At 33.9% G+C, this 22,349-nt stretch overlaps 2 protein-coding genes across 10 annotated transcripts in view; one reads left to right on the forward strand and one right to left on the reverse strand.

Moving 5' to 3' along the window:
* The window catches only part of LOC142979590 (dual 3',5'-cyclic-AMP and -GMP phosphodiesterase 11-like), a 217,211-nt gene that overhangs the window by 72,166 nt on the left and 122,696 nt on the right, over window positions 1–22,349 (reverse strand). For 8 of the 9 annotated variants that reach the window (XM_076124611.1, XM_076124609.1, XM_076124607.1 and 5 more), the window contains one exon: window positions 2,563–2,704. In XM_076124611.1, the coding sequence (XP_075980726.1) occupies window positions 2,563–2,704 (142 nt within the window). Of the gene's footprint in view, window positions 1–2,562; window positions 2,705–3,245; window positions 3,307–22,349 lie in introns of those variants that run through there. The other variant, XM_076124610.1, reaches the window with a different exon arrangement.
* On the forward strand, window positions 14,834–17,349 carry LOC142979402 (uncharacterized). The gene is made up of 3 exons (XM_076124286.1): window positions 14,834–16,321; window positions 16,398–16,566; window positions 16,696–17,349. Exons 1-3 carry the CDS (start codon window positions 16,273–16,275, stop codon window positions 17,234–17,236), a joined length of 759 nt encoding a protein of 252 aa, XP_075980401.1. The 5' UTR covers window positions 14,834–16,272; the 3' UTR covers window positions 17,237–17,349.

Consider the following 22,349-nt stretch of genomic DNA (forward strand, 5'->3'; position numbering starts at 1 on the left):
CGGTATTGTGTGACAGTTTCACTCGAACATGAGTAAATATCAGAGCGCACACCGCGAAACTCACGACTCAAAGATATCCCACTGTAGGAAAAATTACTCGATCGACCCATCACATCGTTTAAAATTCATGGCTCGAGTAAAACCGTGTTTTAGTACAGCACATAAGATTCACTATGGCCAACTTGAAAGAAACTAGTGCATTGAATAAAGGCTTAAATAAATAACTTCAATCCCTGCATTAAATAAGAAATATCCGACCTATGTATTGATACTAAACTGAACATTTAAATGTTGAACAAATAAATAGCTCACATTGTTTCCATTGGATTAACTGGTGTTGTTATACGTGATAAAATTCAGTTCATAATGAAAGGCTTGTGCTCTACATATTTGTTCAAACATTTCAATTCAATCAATATAACAATATCTGGCGAAGTTAGACATTTATCAAATTGGTGAAATGCACACACCAAACCCAGCAACACCTCTACATTAGAATATAATAATTATTATTTGAAATTATGCAAATAAAAACGATGAAATTCCTCAGAAGTGAGAAAGAAGTGCCTAATCAATTTGTTTTAATAATAAATCAATAAGGAATTCAGTTGAAGGTATTATTGCAATGTCCTGCAAAAAGGTTAGGTGCATAGTACTCGTAACCGGCGGTCCTGAATGACCAGATGTATGGAAAGGATGGAGTGGCAAGAGAAGTTTCTTAAAAAAGTCTTGGTAAAAAGTTGTGAATTTATACATGTATGTATTAAATATATTATTATGTATTTTAATTGAATTGATAGGGTTTCGCATAATATGTAGCGTCCTTTGTATAGGTATTAATGGTAAAATAGCTTGCGTCATCCATTATGACCCATCTGATTATATCAGAACTTGTAACAATGAAAACATCGCGACGTATAAAGCACATAATCCTCTCGGTGAAATGGCGTGCGAATGAGTTTTGTAACACGTATTTTGTTACGCACGAGTAAATGAATTTACATTTATGACTCTATAATATTCTACGTTAATGCACGAAATATGTATGTATGGAATTTACAGTTTTGTATCGAAAATTATAACATTATTTCAATACAAAAAATATGTTTCTTTTTACGCACAAGTCGACATTGACGTTAAATATGAAAAACGTAAAAACAATATCAAAGGTATTTTTACTTTGTACGACTTTTAAATTCTGAGTAACTGTAACATAAACAACGATCAAAAGTGCATGGAGTATATAAATCCTGAAAAAATGCTTCAACGCGATAAAACGCAAATTCAATGACAGTCGCACAAAGTTAACAATGAAATGATAACAAATAAAAAAGCATGAATCGCGTTCTGTTATTTCAATATTTTCAAAGCGTGATTTCCGCGATGCTTCGCATTTCACGAGTTTACAAACATGGTATGTTTGAATAGCCGCTGTATGCTGAATACGATATGGCCTGGATACAGCGCATTCGGAAAACATTGTGCACAAATAGCCCGCGAGTAAACACCAGGTAATATTCACAATAGGCTTTCGCAATAGAAACGGTTTGATAATTGCCATAACACGACTGAATTGGTGTTTCATTGAAGCCAGTTCGGAAATTCAAATCAAATTATAGCGCTCGCATATCGCTTTGTTTCCAAAATAGCAAAGTGTAAACTAGATGACATTCATAAACATTTGAATTACATTTCACTACATTACAAACAATATCCAAAACGTATTAAATTCATTATTTTGGATATATAGACCTGCCACGCAATGATAACATATTTTCTTTTAATATACTAAATTTATTGACATTTTAACTAGTTTTCTACTAATTTACGAACAGATTTGGATCATTTCGCCATAATAAACTTAGTTATTTATTGTGAATGAACTAAGAATAACAGCGTCCGAATAGTTTTAGACGTGACCCAGATCTCTAATCATAAGTAGAGCATCCTAGCACTAGTGTAGTGTTAGATCATACAATTTTGTAACATTGTAATTAATTGGGCTTGAACATTTAAATGTCCTAGTCTCCAGTTTATCAGCACATCTAATCAAAGTCTTGCAAGTTGTGTCTTAAATAGTCAAAAATACCTTAATTAAAATAATCCTTTCAACATTTACGTGTATATCACAACTAACATTACATGAGGATTGGTTCACGGCTATTACATGAGAAATGGCTCGATTTTGACGACACTAATGCAATATTGCATTAACTGTGGTCGGTATCTCTGTTTAACCACTCTAATAAACTCCTCGTGAAATATTAGTACCTAATGTTTAAAATTCAAAATATATTAGGTCGAGGAAAATACTTAAAAAAAGGAAAAAACTTGTCATAAAATCTTTTGCTCTACACAAAAAAGCTCGATATTTGGGTACCTCACGAGCTCACTGAAAGAAACCTAATGAACCGTGTACTCATTTGTGATTCTTGAAGCCAAAGAGATATTATTACAAGTTCAGACATACTATAATGCGAAAAGACTTTTTCCCCGACCTAATAGATTGTATAATTAATAAATTATATTATTTTTGTGATTGACTTGTACGCTATAACTCACCTCAAGAAATAATCATGCACAAACTCCTGGTTCTCATCGAGCCAGGCCTCGGTGCGTGCGCACTCGGCGTCGTAGCAGGTGGGCGCGGGCACGCCGCCGCCCGCGCCACCCGCCGGCTCCTCTATGCTCCGCAACTGTAGACCTGAAACAATTGAGATAACAGTTTAGTATAGATCAGCATTTGACATCGCCCAGTTTTAAAGATTTACTGGCATAAAAATTGCACAAGTTTATAAAATATCAGTAAGTCAAATAGCATCAAAATTAATCCGGTAGTTTTTTCGTGAAAATAAACTACGAACTTAATATTTAAACGCCTGCCGAATGCACACGAACGCTCGAAGAGAATGTAGGTAATCTTCGACTTTTTTGGAATTAAGGAAATCAAAGGTGTATTATTGAAAAAACGTGAACCCTCTTAATAAAAAAACCGACAATATGTTTCTATTGTTCCTAAGGTATTTACAACGCTAAGTACAAGCTCATACAATTTTTCTACTACCGTTAGATGACCTTAACAATAATATAGAGATTATTTTCCTTGAGTTATAATAGGAAAATCTGTAATAAATAGAACTGCATTTTGCATGCATTTACTAGAAATACATTTCTGAGGTTCATTTATGAATAATATTCATGACAATATTAACGAAGATTTACTTCATATTTTTTTTGTTACATACTTGGGACACGTTTAGCCCAACACGGAAAGCAAAACTTGAACGCCATTTAATTATTCAAACACAAATAATATTTTGTAAACGCTGTAAATACTGCACCGAAATCAAAGTCAAATAATAAAACGTCAAACTGTCAAACATTCTTCATAATTTTATGCAAAAAGTTTTTTCTGCAGTGTGAAGGCACCTCGTTTGTTGACATCGGCAAATATTCTTCACCCCAAAAGGTTTTAGTCGTGATTGAGTGGAGAGAGAACGGTTCTGTTAATGAACTGTCTGTTACGTAAGGGAATCAGATTGCAGTTCATTTTACTGCTTCTACGTTGTTTCTGTATTGCAATTACATTTGACGCTCCTTGTTGAACTAATACAAGCAAAATATTTGAATACCTTGAGATTTGATAATATTGAGCCGCGCTACGATTTTATTGTTTGTTATACTTATCTCTAAGTGTTGTTCAGAGTTAGGTACGCCTTAAAATTCTGCGTGTAGACAACAAAAAATGTAGGTAGATACATCGTTGCAAAACCCATGCAACCATGGACTCCCTGTTTTTCCTTGAAACAACGGCCTTGTATGACACCCCCGAGAAAAGAAAAGTTCCATTCTTAAACAGGAACAAACATACCGAGAAAAAGAATTCGTGCAGCAAAAGAACTCTAACAGCTTTCGAAATACGAGTCTCAAGTGTGTGTGAATTCGAACGTTTTCTCGCCATTCTCGCCCACTCTAATGGTAGCTCAATAATTAGTTTAACGTTGGTGCAATAACGTTACCAATTTTACACGTTGACCTTTATCGTTTCCTTCGAGTTTGAACGTGACATCCATTACTTTTGTACGATACGTGCTCCGCCGCGACCCTTCCGCCAACCTGTTGATTGGTCATTTAAGGTCACAAGTAACCTTCTGCTGCTTTATTAAGTACATTCTTATTATGAATTCAAAATAACGGTTGTCGACATTGACGACATTAACGGTTGTAGTCTCGCATCCTTATTGGAGTCAGGAAGAGTTCGTAATGGAGCATTTAAATGCATGTAAGAGTTTACTGAATTCTTTTGGACATCGTTTTAATACGCCTCCGATGTTAGTTAGTTATATCCATTGTGATGATGTCTGTGATACGATATGCATTGTAGGTGAATAATGGGCCGTGACTGCAATAATTTATCGCGATAGTAATCGTGGATTGTGATATTTATTGCGCCTGTTAAATACCTTGGAGAAACATACATTAAACATCGATTAACATGAAATGTATACGATTGTATTAAAATTTATGATACCAAGTACTGTAATCATAACAAACCTGTAAGCTAATATCAGACTGACTTGAATTGTTCGTTATTCTAAATAAAACAATGATTTCTTGAATTTGGCAAGCATTCATTTTGAAAGAAACATTTTTGTCAAAGAATACAAGCCTAAATATTGTTTTAAAAAATAAGCCAAGTTTGCCAAACGGCATTTGGCCAGCGTCGCAGATGTGGCCTTAACCCTTTTCGTTTAAAAAGGAGGACAGCAATAAGACAATAATGGTTGGTTTCGGGCACAACTTAGTATTACCAAATACGCATTGAATGCAATAGTTTATCGTACTAAACATAAGTAGATATACAATATTATACAAAAACATCTCAAACCCAAGGATTTCAGAGGCATATTAATTTACTATTATCAACTCAAAAAACGTGCAGGTTAATAAATTCTCCCCTTTTATAAATTGTAAAAGTTGGTTTGACTGCCTCCGTGGCGCAGTGGTTTAGGTTAGGTTAGCGTCGGGAGGTTGTTGGGTCCGATTCCCACATGGAACAAATTTGTTAGTGCGGTGCGGGAGTTGTCTTATTTTTTTTTCAAAGACATTTTTTTTCGAAATTTATCTTATTCACGCTATAGACTTAAGATTAAATAGAGTTGGAATCAAGCGAAATAATTCATACACGTTCTGTGCAGTGGCTCAGTGTCACGTCTGTTACATCATCGTATTGTTAATTGAACTCGCGAGGATAAACATTTGCTTTTGTCTGATTGAAATTGACACAAGGTAGTGTGGTGATGTACAGAGTAATTGGAGATGCCAGATGTAATGGGCTAGGCTAACTTTTGACATTGTAAAATGTACATATTTAAACATGCGTGGCTGATTTTACTTACTCTGTGTAGAGGATAGACTAACAAATACATTTTCGGCATTTTTTCTTACATCTTATTCAATTTTTAAATTCCGTAAATTATTTCTTGCGTAAACTTCGTACAAAGTATTTGAAAATCTCGTTTTTTTTACCTGATTTTTTCTTAGAAATTGTGTACCTACTTCTTATAGTCAATCAAAAGTGGTGCCAATGTATAATTTACGTCAACAGCGTAAAAGTATTTTAATGTGAAACATGTTTAACACGCTAAATAAAACCGATTAAAAATAACTTCATTTTACTTTTTAATTTAACAAAAATAGCCTAAATTCTTCAATGTTGATGAATACTAAGTACCTTATAACAATAAACTGTTACAAATTTAAAAAGTGACAGAATTTTATTTGGTTGTTAAAAAATGTCGTTAGTTGCTTACCGAGCATTTTTTTCCTCTTGAGGCCATTGTTGACTAGAATTTAAATAGATATAGGAGTGTATTTCTAAAATTTTTTTAATAATATAATCTTGCATAGATTTTTATTCGGAAATCTCTATGAATTTTAAAACACTGTTTCTCTCGATGTCTTTCTTTTAGTTCAGAGGTGTCGACACGATCTTTGGCGAAGTCAATTGCTAGTGGTATCAAAATAATTGCCAATATCAATCATTCAATCAAGCGTAAGATATGATCCATTTATATTTAGTGAATCATTTTGTTTTTTTTGTATGTACGTATCTGCATATAGGTAGAATAAAGATGAGTGCCAATATTACATTTTTAAATAGGTATTGAATTGTTTGGTTATTATGCAAGATCTTTTATTTTTATGTAGAACGGCATGTCTGAATGAATAACACTGGCTACGACCGTTGCACAATATTATAAGTATGTACTTATGCTAAATAATTAAAGCCTTTAGATATCATATACCTGAGTTTGGGTGTTTTCTTTCAAATAAAATGTAAGTTAAATTAAATACCTAATAACAGAACTATTGCTGGTTAATTTTTACTATTTTACAACCAAACACAATAGGATTTTTCCCTTTAAATTGAACTAAAACATAACTAATTACTCGATAAGTATGACGTTGAGATATAAATCAAAGCACCGTTATCTCAAACCGATTTCAGCAAACCAAAACAAGAAGTAAACCGGATTTCAATTTTATATTGGCCATAAGAGTTGTCATGGCAACAGTGACAACATATTTTATTTATGATGTAAAAAAATCGCGAAAACCGGTTATGTTGAACACTTGTGACTTGGCTCAAACCATGAAATGTCACATGGGTAGAGTAGTACGATCTCGGTGTGATTTGTAGTGAACAAAGTACACTTTAGTGTATGTGATTTTATATAAAAAAATACCTGAACCTGAACATAAATAACTTGTAATCAAGGATATTTTTAGACATTGCTTCCAAATGTATGACGTTTTTAGAAAAGAGTAATTCATCCGTAAAATACGAGGAAACGGACTAACAATAACATCACTCGTTCAGATAATTGAAAAAATCTCCGCAATTCCAGGAAATTAGGCAACCCACAAAAGCTTAATAAACCCGTGGGAATATTCACATTGAAATTATTTAATTAATAACACTTATTAAATATGTTGATTACATGTATGTAGGTTATTAAGATAGGCTCGCTTAGTCACAGTGCGAATGTGTTGGCAAGCTGAATTATCCACTAATGAGCTCTCTCATAGCTGTTTCCACTTTTACTTAATTGGCATTGCTAATGTGAATGAATAGATAATGTTTTCAAAGAAATAAGTGACGACTTTTCCTTATTATAATCAACATAGCCGGCTCCGGTTTACTTGAGGTATTTTATAAAGAAAAACAAAACAACATCTCCTATATGAGTTTCTAGAGTCTGGACGCATTCTTCTTATCTTGTCAATCTTTTTTAATTGCTTTTGAAATCCGTTTGCATTATACCAGTCTCGATAGTCGTAGTACATCCGATTTAAAACTAAGGCCTAGACGGGATTCCACATTTCCACGGGAAATTATGAAAATCCCCAGTACCATTTGTTTACGTATAAGCGATATGAAAGTTATTTACTGCTTGAATGACAATGTATTAGTTTATACTTGTACCCATATCCGGAAACATAAATACTGGTACTATTCCATTTCATTAGATTAATATCACTAGCTTGTGCTGGTAATGCAGTGTCATGACCTTAACCTCCTTCACATAATTATACAACTATTATTCTATAATATTGCATCTCTTTTCAACATACCGCTATCTCCTTTCCACGTGAGATAAATTTTCCGCTCAGCAATCAAAACTGTAGTTACCCTTTCACATATGTTAAGAAACTACGTATTTAGATTTCAGTGTAAAGCTTTTCCTTAAAGTTTGTAACATTATGACTTTATACAACACGTATAACAACAAACGCGAAACAATTTTCCGGTCTCGTATGATATGATAACATACCAACATTTAGTAGTTTACACAGGCGCCTTTACTTTCGTTGTAATACGAAGTAATATTTTTCTCACTTATTAAAACAAGGCAGAATACATCACCGCTGATATTATTTTTTATATTACTTTTTCGCCCGATCTTCGTGATGCGTACATTTTAGCTGTCACTTTCACAATCAATTTGCAAGTTCGCGTCAAAGTTTCTATATAGGGGGCATTCAATAAATGATTTAGATTTTCATTTTTATTCATGTGTTAAGGTATTTTCGTTAAATTTATCTAACATATTAAATAATCTATAATACCTACATTTTAATATAATATCTATATCTACATTTGCCTATCACAAGATAACAGTATAACTGACGATACATAATTTAAAAGCTGATCCCGACTATGTTTAATATTTATAAAATTTCCATATTCCCCACTATTTTCAACTTTATAGGCAGAATGTTGTTTGCATATTTATTGGGTTTATTTAAAATACTGAGGTTTGGTCGTCGATTAAAAGTCCAATTAATACCACTTTAATTACTGCGTCGAGTTGTATTAAAATCGATGCAAATAAATCCGTGGCCGAAAAGTTTGCGGTTCGTGTGAACTGAAATATTTGATTTATGAATTATATTCATTCACACGATTATTATGGAATCCTACACACATATTATTACACAATGATCAATTTGAATTCAAGTTACTTTTTTGGGTTCCCAATCTGATAAAGAGCTTATTATATCATTGCAAAGGAAAATCAACGTCATTAAGAGTTGTCGAATAAAAATTAATACAAACTGTAAACAAAGAGAACACCGGTATTACGCGTTGAAGCATAATATTTATCCTATACATAGAACTACCTATCAGTAATACGAGAAAACACGTCTATTCCTTACGTCACCCTCATCTCCTCTCCGAGATTGTTCGTTACGTCCATAATGAAAAATGTGCCAGCGTTAACGGGACTCCTTTCTTAAGACAATATAAAGACAGTGTAACAAAAGGTTCATCTGCCGTCCTAAGTGTCGGGTTTCCCCATTACCCAGGTATGAAAAGAATGCACTAACCCGTTTCGATCTTAGTGTATCCTTAAGTCGATTCTTGGAATTCTCCAGAGGCGTTTCTAGATTTGAATTGGTTATGTTGAGGAAAATGTGTTGGCATAATTATAGCTGTAAAGTCATGTTAAATATAATTACGGATGCAATAATATTTACAGTTCACATGTGTTACATTTTAAGGATTTATTTAACACTCCAGTTATACGTTCATTAAAAAAACCAATCGTTGTTCTCAAATAGCAAATCTAAAATTAGAAAATGAAATAGAAGTCGACGATATTTTCGTTGCTTACACTTGAAAAAGTAATATTCAAAGCGTATTTATAGTAACAAAAGCTCATACAAATAACGTGTGGAAAAAATTCCATTTCCAAACTACTTAAAAGCCATACTAACCTACGCGAATTTTATTTTTATCATCATAGCAAATACACAAATGTATTGACTGGAGTGAATGTGTGTCAAGAGGTTTTGTGCCTTCTGCAAATGTTATTCTTTGATTTACTTCACAGCTTTTATGCAATAATGGAAAATAAATTACTCTCAACCGTCTATTGTGTTCAGCTTTATCATATCGTGTAATATGATATAAGAGGCTATTACTATGAGTACCTACATGTCTATAACCCGTTGGTCTGTTATTTAGACAGCTGAAAGCCTTCCATCGTCGTCTTTGATCTAAAAATATCTTAGGAAAGCTTTTTCCACTGTAATATCACGAAAGGAGTTTTAAGTAAACGTAATATGTTGTCCGTGGCTTTTTGTGAAGGATAAATATTCTTGAATGGCTGTTCGAATAATATTATACGACAACAATTGTAATAGTAACTATACAAAATGTTATAACGTGTTTTTTGCGATGTTATGTAATGTTTTACTTTAGATACAATGAATTGTATGAAAATGCTGCCTTACTGACACACTTCAGCAATCACAATACATGTTTTCACACGGTGTACAATAAGGAAAACCTAATGAAAATTAAATAACAACCAGAGTCATGCACCTATTATTACAAAATGCGTTTATTACGTTCTTCTTAAGGCATGCGAGAGATAAATTCGCGAGCCTTTAGTCGCCTTCGCATATGCATACATACATGGAATGGTAAAGTATCATGCCTGAAATTCCCGCTTTAACAAAAACGGACTTGTTTTAAAGTCTGCTTGTACAAATGGTTGAGAAACATTTGAAATGTCAGACAGACACAGGATCAAAGTCTTCAACAACATTGCTTGCATACACAGCATTGTTGAAGTTTCTAGGGGTTTGCATAACGCCCTTAGAAGTGCGCAATTGTTAACATTAACATAACAAGGGAAGGAATTTTAGCAGGACTTTGGTGTGAATACTTGTAAACTGAACATGTGTAGACTTAGAGAGTAATTGAAATTCCACTTTAACGTAACCCGATTTAAGTTTATCAGCATTAAAATATCTGCAAAACGTATCCATATTTTGCCTATTGTGATCCAAAAAACTTAAAATAAGATTGTCTAAAACGCCAAATTGGTAGCGCGATGAAACAGAATTTTGACAACAGTAGAGCCAACATAGAGTGCTTTAAGTGCACTACATAAACTGATAAAATTAGTTTTTTTAGTTTTTATATCTAATGCCTAAAAGCATTATGATGTTGTTCATGATGAATTCTCAATATCTACAGAAAGTACAATATACCTCTTTTTCAAGTCCTTATATCTACCAAAATTAACATAATATGCACCACCAAAATATATAAATTAAAAATACCATATAATTATGTTATTCTAATACATAACAGCGAGGCAGCAACAGTTTATGACTTCTACATGACACACAACAGCCAATAAGCTTGTTTACCTTCTTAAACTAAAATATGTAAGGCTCTACTCAATATTGGATAATGTTCACACACAATATTTAAGCCTGTTAGCTTATTGTGTACATGTACTCATGTAAATTGTTATATGAAAATAAATTATCTACTTGTATCTACGTTGTCATTTAGTTTATTATAAGTGAGATCTTACAACGTATTATAGTTGAAAATATTTTTAGGTAAAATTGTTAAGTTTACACTATTCTATTTCGACACAACCACCTGTAATGTGATTGGGCCGGTAACTGTCGTGAAACACAAAGAAACATTTCCGAAATTAATATAGCATACTTCGCCTAACTATCTTGCCACTTTAGTCTTGTACAGAAGTTTTGGGCAAGTAGTACAATTTCTTAAGTAAACCACAAGCCTACAAGTTACTCTCCCAATGGGTTTCAAAGCAAATTAGGTCGCTAATTCCGTACCACGAGCCAAATTTTATATCGTTTTGAAACTAGCACTTTCAGGCTGACACAGAGACTTATCTTGACAGTAAAATAATTACTCCAAGTAGTCTGTACCCTAAAATAATTATTTCCCGCAATTCCTCCTCCTCTCGTAGCGGTATTCCCAGTAATTATTTTGTAACTTATTTGACGAAGATAAACAGTACTAAAGGAATTTAGGTATTTCGATATTAAAGTGTACTTTATTACTGAATACGTAATTATACAGCATTGCGTACATCTAGAGTTTCCTTAAGGAGGTTTATTAGGTAATAATAATTCGAATTTTCGTGTATAAAGTCGTAGTAATACCGAGAAGAGTATGAATAAAGAATTAGTTGAGGCGTTGAAGAACTGCGTCTTTATCGCGTTGAGTACTCAGTTTATTTGAGTTTGATGTCGCGATATAGGCAATATTCGTTAGGCTAAACTAGCCCATGTATTATAATTTGTACAGCCTCAAAGTGTCAGTTCTCATACGAACGGATCCTTATCATATGATCGTATGGACTTGACACAAATGTACGGCACATAAGATTGACGGCGACGACTCCGGTCCAGTCGGATCGCCGCCCACTTATTGACGTACTGGCCACTTATAGATCGTAATCTATAACACGAACGTTTATGATTTACATAATACATCTATGCTTCCGTTATTCAGACAAATTATATAAAATACCGTCACGTTTTTATCTATAAATGAGATCGTTATCAGTGTCACATTCCAATATGTTTTTGATATAAACAATTCACATAACGACGAACATAGGCATTTTCGAAACATGCTAATGAGATGAAAGTTTCAAAACATGTAGAAATAGCCTAAAACTTTACTTAGAAAGTTTGTTCGGATTATACAAGTAGAACTTTCTTCGGTCACTTACATTTCGATATTGGACTAATAGAAATAAAGTATAATAATTTATCGATCTAGGCTTTTATTAAGTTGAATTTAAATTGCAAATGAAGGCACCCGATATTTTTTTGCAAACAAGACGCATAACTTTTTACCGTTTAAAATCTAAAAGTTTAAAGTCTAAAAGCTTATTTATTATAAAATTCTAGTTTTAATACAGACAGCAGACTTGGGATCGGACTAAAGCTACAACAAAATACATTCAAAACGTCACTCACCTCATCAGTTGATGACAATATAGAAGCCACAAAAAATACTAATTACCGTTCACGGATCTCATAGATATGCGTTACGACAATACGGAAAACCCATGCAAAACATTAAGACACCGGATCAACAATAAATTTTCCACTAGCAAATTAAATATACTGATTGCGACCGACACATAAATGGTATTTCCATGGGAGGGCCCAAGTACTTGTAACGCATGAGCAGGCAGAAACAATTTAATAGGATATACATCAGACCTTAACTATTTACTGTAGGGTAACAATATACATACATACATACTTACTAATGTAGTTTGAGAACTACTCTACTCTACTCACTAGACTACCTATCTACTGGAAAGAGAGAAGCCCAGTTGTACCAATTTAACCAATATAATATGCATAACTCTTATATTTTGCCTTTTGTCCGATGCTGCTGATTGTCGGTGGACAGGCAGCCTTACAGTTTGTTTTACCAGCGCCAGATTATGTTTTTTTATGCATATCATATTGTGGTGCTAAATAACATTCGGCATATATCCGTATTAAACCGGTCGTCATACTTGAACTTGGTAAAAAACTGCAATATTTACATTGTGGCCGATCTTAAGACGTTTTGTTCAACATCATATCTATACTCTAGATCACGTAAAAGGGTCGGCCCTTCAAAGGCTTTGACAACTCTAACAAGAGTCGAACAAGGGCTGTTAAAGAATCTCGTGACGTGAGAAAGATCAGAAAGATAATCCGTGAATAATCAGCACTCGTACCGCACTCCAAAACAAAATGGTTGCAATCTTAATGCGAGTACAATCTCTCAATATATCGATTTGAAAACATAGGCTTGATAAGCTCAAGCCAAAATATATGATATCGTAAACCGATTCTTTTATCCTCCATAAAATGGCTTTCAAAAGAGGAAATTAAGTTGACCATAAAATGGTATCGATGTATGAGCTCCCCGTTAAGCGATTTATAAGCTTGCTTTAGAATACGAAGGCATATCGTGTAATAAAATATAACAGACTAAGGAGAGCGAAACATAAAAAATACAACAACTATTACTATTGTAACTCACATCTAACTCGTCGCTGCATAAGAGCATTCGATCGAGTTTTCATAGTAGTGGTTCAAAATTAAATCAGTGCAGATGTTTCGCTTACATGCAAAACGCGGTTCCACATACGCTTAAGAGGTCAGTCGCTCATACTGTGTGTAATATGTTTGAACACAACACAAGATTAGTACAGCAAACTAACTCGTATTTGGCTTCACGTATCACAATTAACCTGAATATGTTAACATTATCAAGTATTTTAGCTGTTCCTGAGGATAGTCCACGAAATTCCTGAAGGGTGAGACATGGGCTACGATAGAAATCATCTTTGACTAAGTAGAATTAAATACTTATTAGCTATAACGAGATGTTGCCTTTGATTTCAGTTTTGGTTTTGAATGAAAACGATTCTTCTGATGATGGCTGATTGTAAGGCAAGACCTAGATGCAGAAACCTATGAATGATAACAACGATGATCTCTTTAGTTCCACTGAAGTTTGTGACACATTGAAAAACAAAATTGTGGCCAAACAATGTCAGAATCAATGATGTAATGTATATAGTTGTGGTTCGTGTTAAGGCCAATGACCACTTTGTATGCAGAAGCGTCGTCCGAACCGTATTAGTTCTGAGTTAGAACAATTTGTTACTGACGTTGCACAATGTCATATAACATTGTTATACATTACGTGTGCACGCTATTTAGGTCGTACAGTCAGTTATAGAAAAACAGAGTTATTAGTTTCAACAAATTATATTGATTGTCGCCAACCCGCAATTGGCTTGTGGTGGACTCAAGGCGTAAGCCCTCGCTGATTATGGGAGGCTTTGCCCAACAGAGGGACATTGATGGGTTCATTCCAATTCCATATATTAATTGTAACTTCAATACTGGTTTGTAAAAAAAAGGACTAGAGTGCGTTTGTGGATCCTAAGAACTAATTAATTTTCTTTTTTTTTTACAGCAATTAAATTATAAAAGTCGTGAATTGTCTTATTTCCTTTTTACTCCTCATAAATAATAGCTAAAAGGTCAGAAAGAAAGTGTTCTATAAATCAAACCTACACTCAGATTTTATAATAGTGTTGATAATACAAAGCGCAAAGACTACAACATTTTCAACCAACAAAAAGAACCTGATAATCTGAACATTTTCTAGAGATAATCCAGTAATTTTTCAGTTATCAAGGCAACGCTTTATATTATTATAGTACAATGTTGCCTTATCCTCAACGCTGTACACAATATATTTTTTATCAAGAGCTCGTGCGCTTTTGCACTGCAATCTTAAGCTCAGTCGTAATTCAAAGTTAAGAGTGTTCAGGATCTCACTGCAGTAATTTAATTTTGTGTGAGTGCACTGTAAAATGAAGTTTGTTTAACTTGAGTGGAAAGAAACGTCGAACGTGTGGTTTATAGAAATATATAAAAACGTTATGTTGTGCTTCGGTGAGATTACTTTATGAAACCTTGTCGAGAAATATGATGAGTGTTGATATTTATGTTTGGATTTACAGCAGCATGAGAAGATTATTTTCGCAAAGAATAGTTATGTTTTATCTTTCCAGCTCTGCTTGTTACACTCAATAACCTAAACACAGGCACTAATAAAAAAAAACTGGTTCTTACCTACCTCTTCTTCAAACAACAAATTGAAATGATAAGCTCAAACGTCTCAGTAAGTACGAAATTTCCCTCACACACTTGATTACGACAATCAATCCACTCAATCTTAATGGTTACGGCGACCACCTGTAGACTTTCAACGGCTGGCTATCATACGAGCTGCGAACATCGTCTTACTAACAAATATCGTATAGCGATCTTCTAAGAACTCTTCGTATTGTTCAACAGTTCAACGCTAACAATACCATTAATTCTGTAATGTCATAACACTTCTCGGAGGTGATATATGACTGTATTACAAATACAATACGATACGTATATGTATTGTTTTATTCCATCCAATATAATTACCTACATATAAAATATTCTAAAAGGAATATTAATGTTCTGCAAAGCAAAAAATAAAAGGCATAATTCCGTGAACCAAATGAGCACTAACGTGATTGAAATCTGTTTCTCTTTTTTCTCTATAATTCATATAATGTTGTTTAAGTTTAGCATGTTAGTTAACTGTCCGTCCTGAGAAAAAGCTAAGTGGGAGAGGCAAGGCCACATGGACAATACAGACAAACGTGTTACAAAGAGATCTGAAAACATCATTTTCTGGAAAACGGTATCAAGGATACCGCGATGCGGTCGACAAGTGTAAAAAAGGCTGAACCCACCATCGCATGGGACGACACGCCAGGAGGAGGGAAAGGTTACAAATCTCTATATAAGTACTAACATCATCAAACGAACGTAAACTTGTAATAAAAAACTTGTATAAGTAGGTATTCCAAAGTACTTGTATTCATTCGTAATAACACCTGTTTGCGTAGAAGGAAGTAGAGACAAACAAACGATCAAAGGACATTGACACTGAATGCAAAAACAAATGCAAGCAGCCTTATGTTCTACGATTGTTATTGTACTGCGTAGGAAATGTTTTGTTTATACGGAACTTTATTCTTCAAGGTTCTATTGATAGAAACTAGGTAACAATATTTTGTTGCAAAGAAGCGATGAACTTCGAAGGAAAGTCTGAAAATACAACTATCATCGAGGATATTGTATGCATTACAGCGCGACATTTTTAACAGGTTTGTTGAAATGAAATTGACTTATAATCTTGGATTTTTTTCCGAAAATCACACTAGTAATTTTATTATATTTTTTATAGAAAACCTATTCGCCGTTTTATGACAAATAAAATATAAAATTTCAAGCAAAATATATTGCAAACGCATTTTATAGGAAAAATAAATTCAGTTCCCAAATAAAATGAAAGTGTGTAGTTGGATTTTTACTTTCAGTGTATTGCTTGTGACAGGTAAAAAAAATAGAAACAGCTTTTATATTTTTACCACCTTTTCCTACTTTCGTTTTCCTCACTCGGGACGTTTTAGTTATTTCAGCTGATGATACGACTAAACATTGGAGGATCGCGGTAGACAAATCACGAGGGCATGTGGAGTCGAGAGCTCTAAATAAAGTTGCTCAACACGCAAATGTCAAACAAGCAAAGTCCCAAGCTCTTTACTACCCCAGAGGAATAAGAAGAACTGGTAAGTACAAGTAAGTAAAAAATGGCAAAATTCCAAGTAGAATTTGAGAAACATGAAAACTTAAAAATTACAACGAAGACAAGAAAACACTTGAATGAATTTAGTAAGATATGTAATTAATACAATAATATAATTTCAGGCAGGATAATATACAACAAACTACTACAAAGAATATAGTCAAAACTAATTGGCGTTTGCCAGTACAGCCGTCAACTTTAACACCGACAAGGAAAAATAGTCCAAGACTCCCACACACTAAGCAACGAATTTCTTCTACTCCTCAAAACTTAGATGATGAATATGACTACAGTTTTACCATGCCTTCGAGCAAATTCGACAAGAGCATGTTCAACTTCAGCAAGAATAAACAAGATAAGCTGGATAACATAGGCTCTGAAATATTTTTGGAAACCCTGGGCAAAGATATAATGACCAAACCAAACACTAACGATACAGAATACGTAAAAAGAATACAAAAAATGATTCAAGATATAACAGAATTACAGAAGCAAAGGAAAATTCTGGAAGGATATATACAGGACGTAAAAAATAACCGAAAAAAAATTAATCCCACGAATCCTAGTGTATCAAATATGACTAATTTCTTACCAACTATAAATCCACTGATGAGGGAAATCATAGATGATGTTATTTATAAACAACCAAGAGTAACAAATTAACAGTAATATTTCTTCATTATAAATCAAAGTTACTATAGATAGGTATAAATGCGAATAAAATACGAAACTACAATAACATTTAATAAATATGCTTTAACAATCGTAACTGTTTTTATCTATATTTTTAGTTTTACAAACAATTAACCTTGACTAAACCGAAATACATTAAGTGTTATAAGATTTGTAAAAAAGAAAAAAAGCTGAGAAAGGACATTTGACTGAATTCAAGTAAATCAAAGCACATCTCGAAAAAAAAATCTTGAAAAGATTTGAATGTAATTCTTTCACGAACCAATTCTCTACGATTTGCAACGATTAACTGTTTGCAAAAGACTTAAAAGGGAAAGAAACGTTTGCCTGATAAGGCTGTTCTTTCTATACTTCTTACCCGCTTTAAAGCGTAGTAACAATATGTTTTAAAAACTAATATAAAAATAAAATAAAATAAAACTAATATAACTGCACGTTTGGCGCAGTGGTTTAACGGTCACCTCGCCGCAATAACCGTACCGCCGCGTGTGGTGTGTTTGAATCCCACCCGGGACAAATCTTTGTGTGATGAGCACGAGTATTTGTTCTGAGCCTGAATGTTAATGTATCTATTTAAGTATGTATTTAGAAGTATATAAGTATGTTTAACAGTTATTTGGTTACCATAGTACAAGCTCTGCTTAGTTTGGAATCAAATGACCGTGTGTGAGTTGTCCAATAATATATATATAATATTTATAAATAATAATATTTAATATTAATTGTTCTTGTGTCGCGGGCATCTTTACAAACATACAAACAACGGACACAAAGTACAACCAGACCCAAAACAATTATTTGTGAATAATTCTCCCGTGTGGGAATGGAATCCACGACCTCCCGACGCAATGGTAGCGGCGTGGTAACTTAATCCACTGCGCCACGGAGGCACGTGGCAACGTACTATATTTTAAGATATATTATCATCCAGAATGTTTTCTATAAACAAAAACTAAAGCAGTGACACAACATAATGTACAGTAAACACACAGTTACCTAATAGCCTCATACGTTTTTATATTCAAATCACGGCAGCTCTTCATCAGGCCGGCTCAAGCGAACCGAGCAATTCGTTCTTCAAGTTTAAATTACTTTGTGGAAAAGCAAGTCGTCCTGGCTGGAGACAATGGTCATTCTAACTCAGGATACTGAACTATTACAAATCTCCCGTTCTTTTATAGTACCGTTAATGAAAAGCCGAATGAAACGAGTGGTTTAATACCGGGCAGATTTTCCTGAATAGTTTATTGCATCGCACAAGTTAAATTCATTATTGTTCTACCAATAAATGTTGTCATAAAGGAGAAAATAAATTACATAAGCATATTATAGCTGTGGTCGTAAATTTCTCTCAACAAATAACTTATGTTTCCTATTAATCTCGTATAACGATACTTAATCCATAGCACAAAGAAATATAGAGAAGGAATAAAAACTAACAGACGTTTTATTCAAAGCAAGAGTGTATAAGGCGACGGTGTAGGAATCCAGAAAACTGTATAAGGACTGCGCCAATGCGCTTGATCTCTTTGAAACCCACGTCACATCCTTGCGCAGTAGACAAAGAATCGCTGACGTAATCCACACAGGCATGTATTTATATTAGTGCACTGCATGGAAAATTCCCGCAACATTATATTAAGGTAATATTATTACTCCTTTATTCCTAGTATCAATTCTTCATAGAACTTACTAAACGGCCCGAGATATCATTTCAATGGAAAACGTGAACGATCTGAATACCAATACGTAAACAAAGCACAAGCTATTTTTGGTAAAAGGACGCACTAGAAAAAGTGGAGTGAAATTAAAAGATAAAAACGCCAACCCGCGTGCATATAAAAACAAAACAAATGGTGAAAGGGAAATGTACAAACAGCCCCTTTTTCATCTCCACTGTAAACGGTACTAGATGGATAAAATCTAAGAGGATCTATCTCTATTTAGAAATTCCCGGCACTCAGCTTGTAGCTGGTTTAAAAAACAAATTGAGGTTTCTGCGATGGTAGAAATGTATTATTCCTAACAATTTTTGAGATCTTACATCAGAAAGAAAAATGGACACGTTCCAAAAATATATGTTACGTCTGTTGTCATATTTACTCTGATATAACCGAAACAAATATTGGTACAAAACGATCAACTTTGCTTCAGACAAAAATATGTAACAAAATTGCGTTTATATAAGTCTCTAAAACATGTGCTGGCATGCTTACGCTGGATATAAATAAATGCAAAAAGCCATATTGTATAACTTTGATATTTTTACATATTTGAGCTGAAAATAATAAAAAAGTGTTATTGTGGCCTTGACTTGAATGTCTCATCCTTTTTCTTCTCATGGGTGTCCTAAAAGGCGACTAAACGGTTATGTCGAAATCGAGATCAACTCCCTGAGATCATTCGTTTAAGCGGTCTTTGGGGATACTCTAAGCTCACGTTTACGGGTTGATATAAAAATGGCATTTTAGTAAAGTAACGATATTATGTTTAATAAAAGTACAGCAGTAGGAATTCTATAGTCTCATTAAACGAGTTATGATCTTCACATTTTTACAACGATAAGCATTTTTTACCTTCCTATATTAGAGTTAATATTCAGGAAAGCAAAATATTTACGTCTTCAATTTTTCCCTACAAACAATATTATTTGAACAAATATGTGAACACACGCTGTATCTTCAAAACCTCATTTAAATATGGATCTTGATAAAAAATGGGAGTATCGAAACCAATATTTTAGAGGCCCATCATTCGGCCGTAGCACCGATAAATAACATCAATGGAGGAAGTGAAGCGAACTTCGATAGGCAATAAACTCTTCCGATTATCGATCATGTTTACAACGCAGTGAACTATCTGCCCACGTGCCTCCGTATCGGTCTGAGGCTTATCATACTGATATAGAGAAAAGCATTATTGTTAACGCTAAAATATTATCACTGCAAATGTTTTACGGTACAATTTTCATGGAAAAAATTTCGACAGCAAAAGTGAAGTCGATGTTATAGTACGTTTTAATCATATTTAATGAAAAATCACTGATTTCTTTAACGTCTTAAGAAGGAACAAAACATCTTTGGCCTACGATTTTTTGTACAACCTTTGTTGTTAGGTCCAGGCTAATAATATAATTAATTTTACGCTTCGAAGACGACGCGATATTAAATCTTTAATAGAAACGAGGATATTATAGTTGGAAAATGATACTAATAGATCACTATATTAATTACTTAATGAATTATCAAATAGATAGTAGACCATCAAAGACGTTGAAATATATGCGCAAGGAAGCTAAAAGCACACTGAATTATTTATAAAATAACACTCTAACACTCACACTTTCACACTAGGGCTCCCTCAGGTGCCATTACATATAACTCACTTAGAAACATGAACATCCAAATGCGGAAACACCTAACAGCTCTCAAATTACAGCGAAATACGGAAACATTTCGTATAAATATAACACGTTTTTTCACAACTATGTAAAATGAAGTACCAGTGTAACACAGTGTAAGTTTAGAAAGAATAAGAAAAAAATAGAATGAATGATATGAATGTAAGTGAAAATAAAATTTCTATTTTGAAAGACCACGGACATACAAACATGTCTACAAACAGGTCAAATATAGTATAAAATTTGACGGCATGGTACCTACTCGACACTAATACTAGAAGTTATTCTTCGATTTCTCAGCAGAACTAATTTGGGAGTGCTAAGAATTGTTCCGCTACAGAAATAATATTGCCGTTGAACGGCTGCACTACTACCTAGTAATTCTTCTTTCCAAGCGCTCACCACCTGGCTGGCTCAGTTTCATTTACATTTCAATATTTCAATCCATTGTCTCAGAACATTATGCATCCAGTGCACTTCCTTTGATATTGAAATGGTCCAATGAAATAGTTTTCATCTAGTATTCGCTCTAGTGGTCCCGAAACGTCTTCAAACAGCCGACAGACAGTCGAGAGGTTTGCAGTTAAATTCTCAATATTATACCTCCGATTGCACTAGAAATGGCGATAGACTCGGTTTATATGAAATTGGAATTCAATATTGCGGTAAGAGATACACTTTCAAATTGACCAAATGATTCTGAAAATCGATGGCGAATTCCAACGTCAATATTAACTCTGTACAGTATCTTTTTTCTACTAATACTATTCATAGGTAAAAATAGCTGCTTCTTTCAACATTTGAGCAAAAAAATAACATGTTTACGTATTAATAGAACAGAAACATTTCAGGTACCTGAAAATAAATGTATTGTGTGGCGAGAGTGGCAATTTCCTAGTAGCACCTGTAAAAGTAAAATGGAATAGAATGTTCGCGGATACTTGTGAATATTTTCGTTAAAATGCTAACAGAGCTATGTTGGGTCTACGATAGAATTTCAACATTCAGCTCTCGAATTTAATACTAGACAACATTTCAACAGGCAAAAATTCATAAGTCAGATATCATAAATTACGATCTGTCTCGTAACACGAGCCGTGTAAAAGTGCCATTATCGTGAAAACAAGGGTTCGGTTGTTGTTTTTGGGACGAAATTCAATAAGCGGTTGATCACAAGCATCAATTCCTTAAGAATTCTAACGGTTTCGCCAATCAACAAAAGTGGAGGAAAATAGCCAACTCTCCCTTCACTCTAATTTGTTAGCAAAAAGCTTGTGCACAGCAGTGGAACGCTGATAGGCTGTTTATAAGCCTTTGAGTTCTGATAATAAATTTTATACGTCCATTGTTATCTCAGTAGGCATCTCAACAAGAATTCTAAAAGGATTCGCCGACAATGGAAAGTATTATACAAGCAACCATCTGTCTTCAAATGTCAACCTTAGATAATGGATCTCTGTGGAGTTGAAAATTTAACTTGGATTAGCTTTGTAGGACGCAAACTCGCAAATAAGGGTTAATTTATAAAACAGAATAATACTTTGGGCGATCTTTTGTTATGACCACGTCTCAATTTTCTGGGAAGAGGACAAAGCCCGAAAAAACGCGGAGAAAATTATCCTTATTTTGCACAGCATAGTTGCAAAACCGTAAGGCGCAGCGTTTAATGTCATCAGAAAGCAC

Source organism: Anticarsia gemmatalis, chromosome 16 (assembly GCF_050436995.1).
Source record: "Anticarsia gemmatalis isolate Benzon Research Colony breed Stoneville strain chromosome 16, ilAntGemm2 primary, whole genome shotgun sequence".
In the NCBI taxonomy this organism is placed as follows: Eukaryota; Metazoa; Arthropoda; class Insecta; order Lepidoptera; family Erebidae; genus Anticarsia; species Anticarsia gemmatalis.

Excerpts from the sequence above, each read along its gene's own strand:
- LOC142979402 (XM_076124286.1), top strand. The coding sequence starts at position 16,273 with ATGAAAGTGTGTAGTTGGATTTTTACTTTCAGTGTATTGCTTGTGACA. Across the intron at positions 16,322-16,397 it reads CAGTGTATTGCTTGTGACAG|TTATTTCAGCTGATGATACG; the intron begins GTAAAAAAAATA and ends GGGACGTTTTAG. Across the intron at positions 16,567-16,695 it reads AGAAGAACTGGTAAGTACAA|GCAGGATAATATACAACAAA; the intron begins GTAAGTAAAAAA and ends ATATAATTTCAG.